The 14882-nt window shown below is 36.6% G+C and overlaps 3 protein-coding genes across 3 annotated transcripts; 2 read left to right on the forward strand and 1 right to left on the reverse strand.

The window, feature by feature from the left end:
• Nucleotides 1-1860: 1860 nt before the first annotated feature.
• On the reverse strand, nt 1861-6343 carry GCK72_012099 (uncharacterized protein; the record flags this gene model as incomplete). The annotated part of the gene is made up of 14 exons (XM_053728843.1): nt 1861-2022; nt 2910-2946; nt 3163-3246; nt 3714-3760; nt 3851-3932; nt 3980-4056; nt 4241-4339; nt 4457-4606; nt 4651-4740; nt 4825-4943; nt 5042-5199; nt 5733-5871; nt 5951-6016; nt 6286-6343. 14 exons carry the CDS (start codon nt 6341-6343, stop codon nt 1861-1863), a joined length of 1368 nt encoding a protein of 455 aa, XP_053583615.1.
• Nucleotides 6193-8716, forward strand: GCK72_012100 (uncharacterized protein; the record flags this gene model as incomplete). The annotated part of the gene is made up of 5 exons (XM_053728844.1): nt 6193-6363; nt 7340-7636; nt 7744-7924; nt 8422-8521; nt 8572-8716. The coding sequence occupies 5 exons, from the start codon at nt 6193-6195 to the stop codon at nt 8714-8716; spliced, it is 894 nt and encodes a 297-aa protein (XP_053583616.1).
• A 49-nt stretch (nt 8717-8765) lies between these two features.
• Nucleotides 8766-9770, forward strand: GCK72_012101 (uncharacterized protein; the record flags this gene model as incomplete). The annotated part of the gene is made up of 3 exons (XM_053728845.1): nt 8766-8810; nt 9270-9514; nt 9599-9770. The coding sequence occupies 3 exons, from the start codon at nt 8766-8768 to the stop codon at nt 9768-9770; spliced, it is 462 nt and encodes a 153-aa protein (XP_053583617.1).
• Nucleotides 9771-14882: the final 5112 nt, after the last annotated feature.

A 14882-nucleotide genomic window follows, 5' to 3' on the forward strand; every position in this document is an offset into this window, starting at 1 on the left:
AGCTCCTTATATTTTTCCAGGACTATTTCTAGCCATTTAAGCGCGAACTGACGCTAGGAAATACCTTAAACTCCTCCTTTTTGGGCCTTTTAGGCCAATTCAAGCTATCCGCGGTTGTGACCGCTCATTTGTCTACTATTCGACCCGCGGCACTTCCAGCAGGACGCTTTCTTAAATACTAAATTATCTCTCTGTAAATTATCTTACTAGGGAATGGCTCATACAATGTTTGGAGATACACAACATGATATACATCACCGGAAAGCTGACGTTTCCCTGATTGCGAATCTATATTAAGTTTTTGCAATGGCGCTCGCAGTTTTGAGAAATCCGGCTCCAAAGTTTGGGTAAATTTTAGTGCTAAAACTCGATTTTCCAACCCGCGTGTTGCCCTAACGCGTAAATTCACTCGGAGGGCAGTTACAACAGCGGTCGAATGGTCGAGGGGGTTACAGGTGGAGTAGTAGGTGGACACTCTATGGTTCGACTCCTTGCTTTTTTCCTTCTTTTTTTACTTTTTCGTAATCCTCGTTTTTGGGTCCCATGGTCATCACAATGTGTCAAAAATCGGTTTTTGATGTTTTTCCAGTCCATATTGACTTTCTACGACGTTTTAAGAAAAATATTTTTTTTCAAGAATACTATATACTGGTATATACTTTTTTTGAAGCAACTACTCTGCTTCATATGTGGTGATTCAAAGTTAAAATCATAGTCTGAAGATGTCTATCATGTAAACATGATGGAATCAAGTATAAAAAACGGATTTTCTATTGTTTTCCTAACTATTAAATATACTATTAAATTAAACTATTAAATAAACTTCAAAAACCGATTTCTGACACATTGTGATGACCATGGGACCCAAAAACGAGGATTACAAAAAAGTAAAAAAAGAAGGAAAAAAGCAAGGAGTCGAACCATAGAGTGTCCACCTACTACTCCACCTGTAACCCCCTCGACCATTCGACCGCTGTTGTAACTGCCCTCCGAGTGAATTTACGCGTTAGGGCAACACGCGGGTTGGAAAATCGAGTTTTAGCACTAAAATTTACCCAAACTTTGGAGCCGGATTTCTCAAAACTGCGAGCGCCATTGCAAAAACTGAATATAGATTCGCAATCAGGGAAACGTCAGCTTTCCGGTGATGTATATCATGTTGTGTATCTCCAAACATTGTATGAGCCATTCCCTAGTTAATCTTTCGTAAAATAAATGGGTCATTGTCTTAAACTTGTGTTCCTCAATACACTATTTCAGAGAAACAGGAACATTTACAAAATTCACCTCTCAACTAAACTCTGATGTTCTATAATTATTCATGCTTCACGAAGTTTCATGGGCAACACAGAACATGCTTCACCTTTTTTACTGTTCAGTAGATTGATGACAAACATTTCTCTGCTTCATGGAAGTTGTTTAAACTATAACCTCAGAATTCATTTTGATCAGTTCCGATTTGGCATTATGGAAATCAGATACACACGATTTGTTTAATGTAGACTGCTTGAATGATTACAGTGAGAAACGGAAGATAGCAACTCTTTATTCTATGTACCATTCTCAAATAATTAATTATTTTTTTAAGTTGCCAAAAGCTGAAAATAGTTTCTCCATTCTCCCCAAATTTCGAGAATACTGTAGCAAGTGGGGTATTTTATTAACATACTAAGAAGAAAATATGTTTCAGAACTGTTTTATATCAACTATTTTGTCTACGTTTCATTCAATTATTCAAATTCATTCTTACTCCACTAATAATACTCGATTATATCAAAGTAAATTGCACCAATGAAACGGCAAAAGTTGAGAGTGAAACCTTACATTGTTCTGTTTCTATTTCTCTACTTCTTTTCAAAACTAGCATTCAGTTCCATTATTTGTCTTTTTTTGTGTCAATCTCTGTTGAACTTTCTGACAAACGGAATGACGTTTCCGATGCATTGCCATCACATGTTGAGTACGGAGTTCTCGATTAATGTAGGCGTAGAGAACTGGGTTGGCGGCTGAGTTGAAGCACGCCTGGAAAATTATCAAAGTTGTCGGATTCAAGTTGTCCATAAAATAATTTTCGATTTTAAAATTTACTAGAAAGGGTATTTCACTATTTAAGTCCGTTATAATACAATTGACTAACAAATAATGTGTTGTATAAAGCGTATTCAAAAAACAGCAATCGATTGAAACTTTTAATGGAAGGGGCCTAGTTAATTACAGGCGGTTGCAGTTTTTTTACCCATGCGTGTCGTGTCATGAATTCGGTACCCCCAGAGAAAGAATTCTCAAAAGTTAAAATTTTTCCGTTCCCCACTCCTTTAATCATGATTCATACATATTCCATGTTGTTTACTGATATATCCGGAGAAATTTTATTTTTTGCTTCAGCATTTTCAGGTACTTCGGCTTTGCACAAAACTCCCCGTTTCAATCATCCTACGATATACCTACCTCATCTTTTAAACTTGTTATCCATAACGTTGGCTGACGGCTGTTTTCTCACATCAAGTTGTATAACTATATGAATTTTGTCAATTTCAATTGCTTCGATTAGTACTGGGAAAAGAAAAATATACAAAAAAAATACATGAACTGTAAAACGATTTCTTAATTCAAAAGTCTGAACGCTTCTGAAATATATGGAACAGTTTAATTTTAAAAAAGTCTCAAAAATTAAAAAAAAAACACGTTTATCATCTTTTCTGTATCACCAACTTCTCATTGCTCGGTTTCAGCAGGAACTTCGTTTTATAATCGGGTAAAATGAGCACTGTTATAAAAATGAGCTAAAACTTTAGGATAATTTCTTTCCTCGCGAATAAGAATGTCAGTATAATAAAACATTACACTTTATTCGATATAGTAAGCAATTTTCCATAAATGACACCAAATTATAGTTTACAAGTAATTACTCTTATCCTCGTCAGTTGATGACGACGTATTTTCGATCTGCAATAAAATGATTTGATTACAGTTTCAGAATATCACTTTCTGCGTTTCAAATAGTTAGTGTGATTTATGACTATTTAACTCACAGTAATATTCTTATTCACCACTAATGGAATCCGTTTCTTATGGAAATATACTGGCAATTATATTATGTTGGAATTGTGATAGTCTGAAAGTATCGAGTTGTTGGTATACAACGATCAAAAAAGTGGATACCTGCTGAAAATAGTTCCTTCACTTTCCCCAAATTTGGAGAATACTGTAGCAGAGGCATCGGAAGGGCGCGATTGCATTGATAGCCTGGAAAAAAAAGATTAATTAAATGTCTTGGTCTGGGAGTAGCTCAATTCTCACTATTATGAAACGGTCAATTACTGTTCCAAACCTTCTACTTTCATTCACTATGAACGTTATCTACGGTACATCGCATTTTCTTAGGTTTGCCTATTCTGTGTCAATCTCCGTTGATGTTCCTGTTTCACGATATCCAGTAATTGTGTGAGGAATTCCAAATTTTGCTTCTTTGTTTCTACTTAATTCCGGGTTTGCCGAATCTTCTCGTTTCAATCATCCTACGACCAAACCTTCTCAATGTGGTTTCATCATCGATTTCTAGACTGCTCTCACTCCAATTCAGAAGTTGAACCAAATGAATTTGTTCAATTTCAAATACGACCGATAAGTAGAAGAAGGAACGTAAAAAAATCAATACACTTTATTCAAAACAGTAAGCAATTTTTCATAAATGACACCAAATTATAGTTTACAAGTAATCATCCTTATCTTCGTCAGTTGATGATGACGTATTCTCGATCTGCAATAAAATAAATAGATTTCAGTTTCAGAATCTCTAATTTTTCGTTTGAAACAGTTAGTTTGATTAAAATGCGATGATTTGACTTACAGTAATATTCTTATGCACCACTAATGGAATCCGTTTCCGATGGAATATACTCGCAATTATATTGTGTTGGAATTGGGATAGTCTGAAAGTATTGAGTTGTTGGTATACAACGATCAAGGAAATGGATACCTGCTGAAAATAGTTCCTTCGCTTTCCCCAAATTTAGAGAATACTGTAGCAGAGGCTGGCGGGATTGCATTGATAGTCTGGAAATTCAAAAATGACCTGAATAATGTCTTGGTCTCGAAAAAGTTCAATTTTTACTCTTATGAAACGGTCAATTACTGTTCCAAACTCTCTACTTTCATTCACGATGAACGTTACCTACAGTACATTGTATTTTCATTATTTTTTTAACCTATTCTGTGTCAATCTCTGGTCCTGACAAACGGAATGCCGTTTCCGATGCATTGCCATCACATGTTGAGTACGGAGTTCTCGATTGATGTAGGCGTAGAGAACTGGGTTGGCGGCTGAGTTGAAGCACACCTGGAGAATTATTAAGTGTTACTGATTCAAGCTGTCAATAAAATGATAGTGGATTTTAAAATGTACTATGTCGATTGTTGGCATTAGATAATTCCGTTCCAATTCAATTTGACTCACCAATAAATGCGCCACAAAGAACATTGCTGAAAGTGCAGGAGTCATCCATGAGACTGCAATCAGATTGAATTGTGACATGATATTCAGAGTCCATTGTGGTGTCCAACATAGGAAATAGAACAGAATCACTGCGACAATTCGTTTGGTCACCTGAAATATCTCTTATTTTTGGATTGAGGTGCCTGTAAGCTCACCTTCTTCACTCTATTCGATGTTCCATCTGGTTTACTGATTCCTCTGGCTCCGCGGATGTTTCGAGATGACTTTTGGAGGGCGAAGATGACCTGTAAGAGAAATATACATTTACTGGATAAAGATAAATGTGTTTTCTAAAACGGACAGTATGTAACTGCAATTTATGTACATACCTGTGCATAAAAAATGATGATCAGGAATGCGGGTGCAGCGAATCCAATAACAAATGTGTAGAGGGTAAACATAGCATCTGCATCAAACATACATTTGGACATTGTGGTACCAGCAAGGTCTGGAATTGAAAAAAGTAGATTTTTGCTGTTTTACAAATGTGATAAGTAGGAGCGAAGTTGTTAGTAGATGTTATATGGTGTTCAGCTGATTCCTTACCCGACGCAGCCAGCTCCTCACTTCCATCAATCAACGGAACCATGTGCATTTTGTCGATTTTGAATACAGCTGCCTCGATTAGTACTGGGAGAAGGAGTGCTGTAGCAAACAGTGTGCAAGCGAGGAGTACTTTTAGAGCGGTCGCGTTGCTTCGCATTCTGGAAATTAGAAATTTTTAGCCCAATTAACTAAATGAGAGCAAAATAGTGAGGGTTATTTAGCTTATTCTGGGATTGGTGAGACAGTAATTCTTATAGTTTTCATACTTGCAAAATTAGCCAACATTCACCGGCATGTAACTCGCTTAAAACGCAACGTCGCTGAAAAATATACCAATATGTAGATCTCGGCGAGTTCTATGTCTGTGACCTACTACGGGCCGGATGGTGTGTCGCGGGACCAGCTAGAAAGGCCTTTTTGGCAATCTTCGTGTTTTTGGTACTTTTTTCCCGTCCTGCGGCATTTTAACGATCCACCATCCGGCCCGTACCAGGTCACATAGATAGAACTCTCCGAGATCTACATATTGGTATATTTTTGAGTACATAAAATTACTTAAGCGAACTACACGCCGGCCCCTGTCGGCCCGTTACGGCCCGGTTTGCAAGTATGTATTATTTTCTGTTTCACCAACATTTTATCCTTTTATGATCCGCTGAACGTATTACTGATTACGATTGGTGAAACTCACTTCATAGACTTCACCGGACTACACACCGCCATATACCGATCCCAACTGAGCACAGTCATCAGAAAAGAGCTCAGAAGCTTATTGACACTCTCTCCGAACCAGTAGACTTTACACATCGCAACACCGAAAAGCCATTGACCTGAAGGAAAAAAAAACGAAGATTTGTGATCTGCTAGCGGTAAATTTGATTATCACTACTCTATTCAGAGAATGTATACCTTTCAAAAGATCCACAACTAGGAAAGGAAGATGGAGGATCACCAAGAGATCGATGATTGAGAGTCCTGAAAAGAGAAATATGGAATTGGATTAGGGGGGAATGTTGAGAATAGTCTGAAAATAGTATGAGGGACAGGGCAAGAATCAATTTGTGAACAAGAAATGCTATTTTGGAATTTTCAGATGGTTACCTGAAACTGAAATATTTTCTGTTTTAGTAATGTAACAAGTTTCTAGAACAATGGTCAATCTGCTAACTTACCTCGTTCTCATTGGGATGCAGTTTGTAGTTGGTGTTCAGATATCTGTATACTACATGTCTATGTGGCCCTACCTATCCGGGTTGGATAAAACCGCTGATATGGATTTCTTGGGATGGGTTGTGGCGGCATGCAATATTGGATGTACTATTGTGAGTTGAAGTTTTTATTTGGAGAGGTGGGGGGAGATGACAATGACGGATTAGAAATATCCAAAATAGAACCGGTATGAGTTATTAGCGAAACAGCAAATCTCCTAGAGAAATGCCTCCTTTCTCTGCGTCTCTTAATTCTCCATTATATTTTTCTCAGTTCCATTAGAGCGCAGTTATAAGAACCTGACAGTCGTAATGAAATTGCGCCTGATTCAAAACTGCATAATACAGACCAAGTACAAATTGGAACCACCCAAAACTGCCGAATATAAAACTGGTACGAAACCGTCAAAAATATGGTTAGACCTAGATTTAACGGTTTTTATTCGTGCCAGTTCTAAATTGAGCGGTTCTTATCAAGTGGAGAACCATGGGTAAAATCCTCAAGAGCGAGATTCAATCTATAAACCGCAGTCAGCAAGTGATGTCCAACCTGAATTTTTTATCTGAAAGTCAGAAGTTTGGATTTTAGGCAACTCTGTTAGCTAACTTAGCTATAACTCCCTCGAGACCGCTTCATTTCAACAATGAAGCCCTACACACAACATAAGTTTCACAAACAGAGATAACATCCACAATCTATCAATGCCCCCATAACTTTCAAAAATAAATTGGCTTCCTGAAATCGTGAAATAATGTTCACAATTCCTTCTCCCTCTTTCTTTTCCCTTCCGAATCATTCCGCACAACTTTTCCAAATTGACACTTGTGATAGAGTCTTATCAAATAATCTGATTATTCTCCTTCGCTAAATGTGCTTTGAAAAGTCAAAAGATTGGAAAACGAGTGAGTTTTGGGTGCACCGGTTCACGTGTCATTTTGATAAGAGGGGCAAACATTAAGAGGTTTTATGTTTTTTTTTTCAAAAAATTAAAAATTTTACAGTTCCGTGTCAATAAGAACACTGAAACAAAGGTTTATGATTTAATAGGAATTGGGCTCGAGCAGTATTTCAAACTTTCTATTTTTCCAGTCAAACCCCCTCTACGGACTATGGAACCAAAAAACAATGTCATGCAAATGGCCGACTATAACTGGATTCCTTATCGCTGCAGTCGGTCAAGTCATGTATGGGGCCATTAGTGAAGTACAGCAACACGGGAAATGGTATATGTTGGCGGCACGTGTTGTGACTGGACTTGGAGTTGGAAATTTGGCGGCGTTGAGGGCTTATGGAGCAACTGCGTCGACTCCAAAGGATAGACTGAAAGCGATATTCTATGGAACGGCTGGATATGTTTTTGGAATTTCGTTTGGACCTGCTATTTCGGTAAGATTTTTGTATTCTAAAGGGCAGGAACTGATTTTCAAAAATGTCCAGCACAATAAAATCTTCACGAAACTGAAGAAACTTTTCTTAAACACCAATTATTACAGGCCTTCTTCACTCCTCTCGGAGAGACTGGCTTCAACATTTGGATTCTTAAAATCGATATGTACACCACTGTAGCCTATCTGATGGCTTTCGTTTGTGTCCTTGCGTCAGTGCTCATGTTGATTTTCTTCCAAGAGGATGACGCTGGAATCATTGATAAAAATCAGGATGGTGATGAGAAATGTGAGTTTTCTTATGCTGTTGTAACATAGTTGAGCGGAATGCGGTTTTTGAAATGACGGAAGGCGGAAACGGAATCAAATATCATTTCTAGATGACGATTTTGGCCTTATTTCGTTGTAAAAAGCTCTAAAAATGGTTGAATTTCTGTATACAATCATTTCTTTTGATAAAAACTGATAGCTTGCTGCAAAAAACCTCAAAATATCAGTAAAATCAAGTAGACTTTTCAAGCTGACATTCTCTTGGCTGAAGGCGAAATTCCGCTCAACTCTGTTCTGTAAATGCGTTAGACCGAAAAAACACCATTGACAAAGTGGATAAGTTAATCGCTAACCAAAATAAGCTTTTCCAACAACCGTAAAAAACTGGTAGCATCATTTCCGTCTAATGATTCTATTTTTGGTTTTTGGGTACACTATCTTTCTTAGTTGATAAGAAATGAATATTTGCTGAAAATAGAGAAGAGACGCAGAATATTAACTGTTGGAAAATTCCAGACCAAAACTACGTTGTCGTCCCAAAATACGACTTGGTTCCAGCACTAATCTGTATTTATTTGTATATGATTGTCAGTATGATCGCCACGAATATTGAAGTGTAAGTTATCTAACAGAAAATCTAGATCCTTTATGATAAAACTTTTTAAGGATGTCGACACCTCTTACTACCGTACTCTATGACTGGAAGGATTCCCAAGCGATTCTTTACAATGGAATTATTGAGTCGGTTACTTGTATTGTATCGGTGTTGATCAACTTTGGAATCGGAAAATCGAGAATTGGAAAGATGTGAGTTACAGTTTCAGATAAGCGAGAAAGCTAGAATTAATCGGATTGTAACAATGTTTAAAGTCTTTCGCCGTGACAAGGCTGTTTCTATTAGTACAGTTAGTCAAAAAATTTGAAAGCACACCACTAATTTAGTAGAAACAACTGCTTTTTCCAGTGACAAAAGACTCCAAATCCTCTTCGGACTGGGTGTATTCGTCGCCTTCCACTTGGTTAACTACCCATGGTGGTTCTATTCTGGACCGTTGAACTTCTTGCCTCCAGGTAAACTTTATTATGATTTTTCCCGTCTAGACCTATTACCCATTCGCCGGTGGCTGACCACTCATTCAAAGTTTGATCCGGGGACGAGGTGTGGGTCTCGTTGCAGAATTTCGATTTACGGCGGCTCTCTACTGAACTTTACCCATCAAAACGTTTTTAATGTACAGTAGTCGCAACGAGACCCACGGGGCCGAACATTGAGTGAGCGGTCAGTCACCAGCGGATAGGAAATATCCGAGAAAAATGATCCATAACAGCACACGATCTTCATAACAATACAATTCCGATTCCAGGTTCCAACACGACCATCGTCGGAGGCTGTTTCGACACCTACACCTGGTGCAGTTCAACGACTCGTGTCCCAATGGCTCTACATTTTCGCATTCGTTTTCTTCTTTGGAATTGCCTTCCCATTCGTTGAATCTCCTGCAGCCGCACTTTATTCAGAAGTCTTGGGCCCACGGAAGCAAGGAATGATGCAAGGACTATTCAGTTTCGGTGGAAGTGTCACACCGTTTGTGGCGTCCATTATTATTACGTGAGTTGTCAAATGCGCACAAAACATGGGAGCTATGTTGGTCTTGTTGATATCGAATAGTTTTTTCACCCTCTCGAATTTCAGATTCCTATTCCAACACACCGGCTACAAGTACGTCATCATCCTCCAATCATCCACAATCTTCATCGCATTCGTCCTGATGCTTGTATTCTACAAACGAATGGTTCCATTGAAGTTGAAACCGAAGAATGGAGAATCCGCCGCTTACAAGAATGGAGTATTCTATTCCATGTAACCCAGCAAACTAAAAAAGACGACGACGCGGAACATCCAGTCGGAAAGAAAGAAAAAGCATTTTAGAATTGCATAAATATTCTATTTCCCCTCTTTTTATAGCATTTTCTCATTTTTCTAATCTTTTTTTTACAATTTTTATCTAATTTTTTGTTTTTTGTATGTACTACTTGATCTCTTGTCATTTTGTTTTGAAACAAATAAATAATACGACTGCATTTACTAATTAATTAGCCATTAACGTAAAAAAATAATTCTGGTATCAAATCACGTAGGTGAAACATAATTTACATAAAATCAAATCGTCGCAGTTTCAGCAAACCGATTTTTGGAGCAAGAGTTTTATCTACCATTGCAAAAAAACATATTGAACAAGTACTTGAAACGTTGGAAAATTAGTTTGGGCTATCAATTGGGTAATTGGGATTGATATACATATTTTGGAAAATCGAATTGGATAAAGGTTCACTAAAATTTTTTTTGATAGAATCGATTTCCCCGATTTTCATAGCATTTTCTTATTTTTTTCAATTTTTATCTAATATATTGCTTTGTATGTACTACATTATCTCTTGTCATTATGTTTTGAAACAAATAAATAATAATCCTGCATCAACCGAATACGTATTAAAATAAAAACAAAAGTCTGGTATGACATCAAGTAAGTGAAAGAGAATTTTCATAAAATCTAATTGTCCCAGTTTCAGCAATGCGATTTTTGGAGGAACAAATTATCCGAAATTGTTATCAATTTCACCATTCCAAAGTATTTTCCGCCTTCAGCCTAGGTGATATCAGCTTGAAAAATTTGTTCGCCTACTTGAACTTGCTGATATTTTAAGGTTTTTTGCAGCAAGACTATCCGTTTTTACCAAAAAAAGAACAAAATCGTTATCTAAAAAATGATTGTTTATTCCGCCATCCGCTTTTTTGCCACTCTCTTCATTATTCTATTCTTTGACTTTGTTTGTGTTTCATTGGGTAAAAATCGAATGAAAAAACATTTAAAACACACTCGTAAGTAACTATGAATATTCAGATGAAAATATTCATCACCTATTTGAAACGTTGGAAAATTGTTAAGTCTTGTGTCGTTGGAAGTGCGTCATTGGAATTGATACACTTTGGAAAATTCAATTAGATATGGTTTCACTGAAACACTTTTAAAAGAATCTCAGATATCTGGTCCCAAGAAAACATTAGAGGATGTGGAAAAACTTTCTTCAGGATCACTGCAATTAAAAAAAAAGAAACCTTATATTGAGAATCTGAAACGGGGCAGTATCAGTAAGTTTATGGATAAGATCCTACTCGAATTCATTGATATTTTTGAGGATTTTTGCAGCTAATGTAAGCTATCAGTTTTTACAACAAAAAACCATAATTAACACAAATACAACCATTTTTAGGGGCTTTTCAGAACATTTTTCACAATTTTCCGTTCAACTCTGAAACTGAAAACTCGCAGAAAACAAACAACCAAAATTGTTCAGGCAAATAACTCCGAAAGTGAAATTGATATGTTTTGAAAACCGCATTAGATATAGTTTCAGTGAAACATTTTTGAAAGAATCTTAGGTATGTGTTCCCAACAAACAATTTTCAGAGGCAATAGAAATCAAAACTTCTTTCGAGTCACTGCACTTTTTGTTAGGTCAAACCATATATTGAAAATGTGAAACGGGGGGTCAGTTTCAGTCTCTAATTAAAACTTTCTCTCCTTCCCGAACTTACATAAGTTCCATTTCGCGTGATCATCTTGTACCCATTGTTCTTTCTGTTACTGTTTTTTATTAAAACAAAAACTAGTTAGTTCTGTGACATAACATCAAGAACAGTCAGATATGATAAGATAGTATAACATGAAATGGTTGATTGTTTGATCTTACACAACTGCAGGTTCAGATGATTCAACGCCAGCTGAATTTGACAAAGGGAAGTCGGAGGTGGAAACGTTTTCAGGTCCACTGGTACCAAATTAGGGAAAAAGTTGAGATTTTTAATGCTCGATGGGTAGTAATACCTTCAATACAACTAACTCACTTAAGATTAATGGCTCAGTTTTCAAAGAAATTTCACTTCCTTGATAAATGTTTAGAGGGATTAATTTTTGAAATGTTACGGAATGACGATTCCAAAAAGAATAGACGGCACAGAAGCAGACTGAAGAGAACAGAGGAAGTGACAGGCACTTTGAAATCAAATATGAAGGAAATTAACTCAATACACTATTTCAGAGAAACAGGAACATTTTCAAAATTTCATCTCTCAACTAAACTCTGCTGTTCTATAATTGTTCATATCCATGCTTCCGGTATTCACCAACTTTAATTGATTCCCGAAGTTTCATGGGAAACATGGAACATGATTCACCTTTTTTACTGTTCAGAAGATTGACAACAAACATTTCTCTGCTTCATGGAAGTTGTTTAAACTATAACCTCAAAATTCATTTTGATCGGATTCATCATCGAAATCAGATACACACGATTTTTTAACGTGGACTGCGTGAATGATTACAGTAAGAAACGGAAGATACAGTAGCGAGCATAAGTGAGTACCCCTAGGTACTTTTATATGTAACTCAGCTGAAACAAGTCCGTTTTGCATAAATTTTTTTTTAAAACAAAGCCAAAGTATTCAGCAATCGGAAAATATGTTTTTTGAAAAACTTCCATCACTGATTTTTTTCGATAATCGATTTTTCCTGATCTTGATTTGAAAATCCGAAAAAAAACTTTTTATTTTTCTCTTGAAGTTATTAAGTTTTTAATGTCAAAATGTTCAAAAACGTTTAAATAAACAAAAAATAATGTTGAATCGACATTCTAATTACTGAGCATCGTACCACAGCTCCAGAAGTCAAAAATGGTATGTTTGGCAAAACGATCATAACTCATTGGAAAATGGTTCAAAAGACTTCAAACAAAAAAGAAAACACGGCTCAAGAGTTTGTCAATAAGATAAACCTATCAATTTTTCATTTTGAAAAAAAATTTTTTTTGAAAATTTTTTTTGATTTTTTTTTGGAATTTTTTTTTGTTGAAAATTTTCACAAGATTTAAACTTCATATATGTATAAAACGTCATGAATATAAAACAATAAAACTTCATAAAACATTTGAACGTCAAAAATCCTAATATTTCGTTGCAAATCCTCTGGCCTTGAGCACTGCTAGACAACGACGAGGCATCGATTCAATCAGATTATCGATGACGCTTTGTGGGATCGTTTTCCACACATCCTGCAGTTGTTCGAACTTCTCCTTTGCATTTTTTGCTTTTTTCGTTGCCAGCATTCTCTCGCAGTGTTCCCAGAGATGCTCGATCGGATTGAGATCTGGACTCTGGCTGGGCCACTGCATAACTGGAACTCGTTTATTCTCGAACCATTTCTTGACGAGCTTGCTGGCGTGCTTCGGATCGTTGTCCTGCTGAAACGTGTAACGACGTCCATGGGTTCTCCGGACATATGGTAGCATGACATTCTCAAGAATGGTGAGGTAAACATTCTTGTCCATGATCCCTTCGATTTTGTGAAGAGGTCCAACTCCATTTCCAGAAAACGCTCCCCATACCATGATACATCCTCCGCCGTGTTTCACAGTTGGGAGTTGGTACTTGGGGTCGTAGCGAGTGCCTACTGGACGGCGAACGTAGGAGATTCCATCTGATCCGAAGAGCATGAATTTTGACTCATCGCTCCAGATAACCTGAAAATCGGAATGATAAAATGCTGAATCCTAATCGAGAACACCGTACCTCTTTCCACTGATCGATTGTCCAGTCTTTGTGAGCTCTGGCAAATTCCATCCGAAGTTTCCGATTTTTGATAGAAATCAGAGGCTTCTTAACAGGACGACGAGCATTGAGTCCAGCTTTTCGAAGTCTTCTCCGGATGGTGTGGACGCCTACATTGGATCCACCGTCATCCAAAAACTCCTTATGAATCTCAGTGGCTGACTTGCGAGGATCGTCTCTACTCTTTGCTACTATGGATCTGTCTTCGGATCCACTCGTTTTTGGAGGGCGTCCGCTTCTTTTCTTTCCGAACATTGCTTCTCCTTCTCGCTTGTATCGACGACAGATTCTTTTTATCCCGTCGAATGATGCTTGAAAAGTGATGGCAAGTGTTTCCAGTGGAACTTTGTTGAGAGCACCTGCTACCACTCCTCTCAGCTCCGCCTCTGTGAGATACCGGGAAAATCGGGTCATTCTGAAACTACAGAATGACTCGAGAAAAGAAAAACAAAAAAACAATTAAAAATGAAATAAAAAACTGTTTAAAATGAAAAAATAGAGTGAATGAATGAGCTCAATCCTCCAAAATGAAATGGGGTTTGTGATGGCATCATTGAAACAATGAAATTTGGCGCTTTATCATTGGTTCCCGCTTGTTATTGGTTGATTCTGTGTTCCTAAATTTTGAGAAAGTAAAAAATAATCAAAAATTTTCAACAAAAAAAAATTCCAAAAAAAAAAATCAAAAAAAATTTTCAAAAAAATTTTTTTTTCAAAATGAAAAATTGATAGGTTTATCTTATTGACAAACTCTTGAGCCGTGTTTTCTTTTTTGTTTGAAGTCTTTTGAACCATTTTCCAATGAGTTATGATCGTTTTGCCAAACATACCATTTTTGACTTCTGGAGCTGTGGTACGATGCTCAGTAATTAGAATGTCGATTCAACATTATTTTTTGTTTATTTAAACGTTTTTGAACATTTTGACATTAAAAACTCAATAACTTCAAGAGAAAAATAAAAAGTTTTTTTTCGGATTTTCAAATCAAGATCAGGAAAAATCGATTATCGAAAAAAATCAGTGATGGAAGTTTTTCAAAAAACATATTTTCCGATTGCTGAATACTTTGGCTTTGTTTTAAAAAAAAATTTATGCAAAACGGACTTGTTTCAGCTGAGTTACATATAAAAGTACCTAGGGGTACTCACTTATGCTCGCTACTGTAGCAACTCTTTATTCAATGTACCATTCTCAAAAAACTTGGCTTGAAAAAATGAATAAATAACATATTTTGACAAGTTCTGCGTAATTAATTATTTTTTTAAAGTTTCCAAAAGCTGAAAATAGTTTCTCCATTCTCCCCAAATTTGGA

The sequence above is a fragment of the Caenorhabditis remanei genome, chromosome IV (genome assembly GCF_010183535.1).
Source record: "Caenorhabditis remanei strain PX506 chromosome IV, whole genome shotgun sequence".
NCBI lineage: Eukaryota > Metazoa > Nematoda > Chromadorea > Rhabditida > Rhabditidae > Caenorhabditis > Caenorhabditis remanei.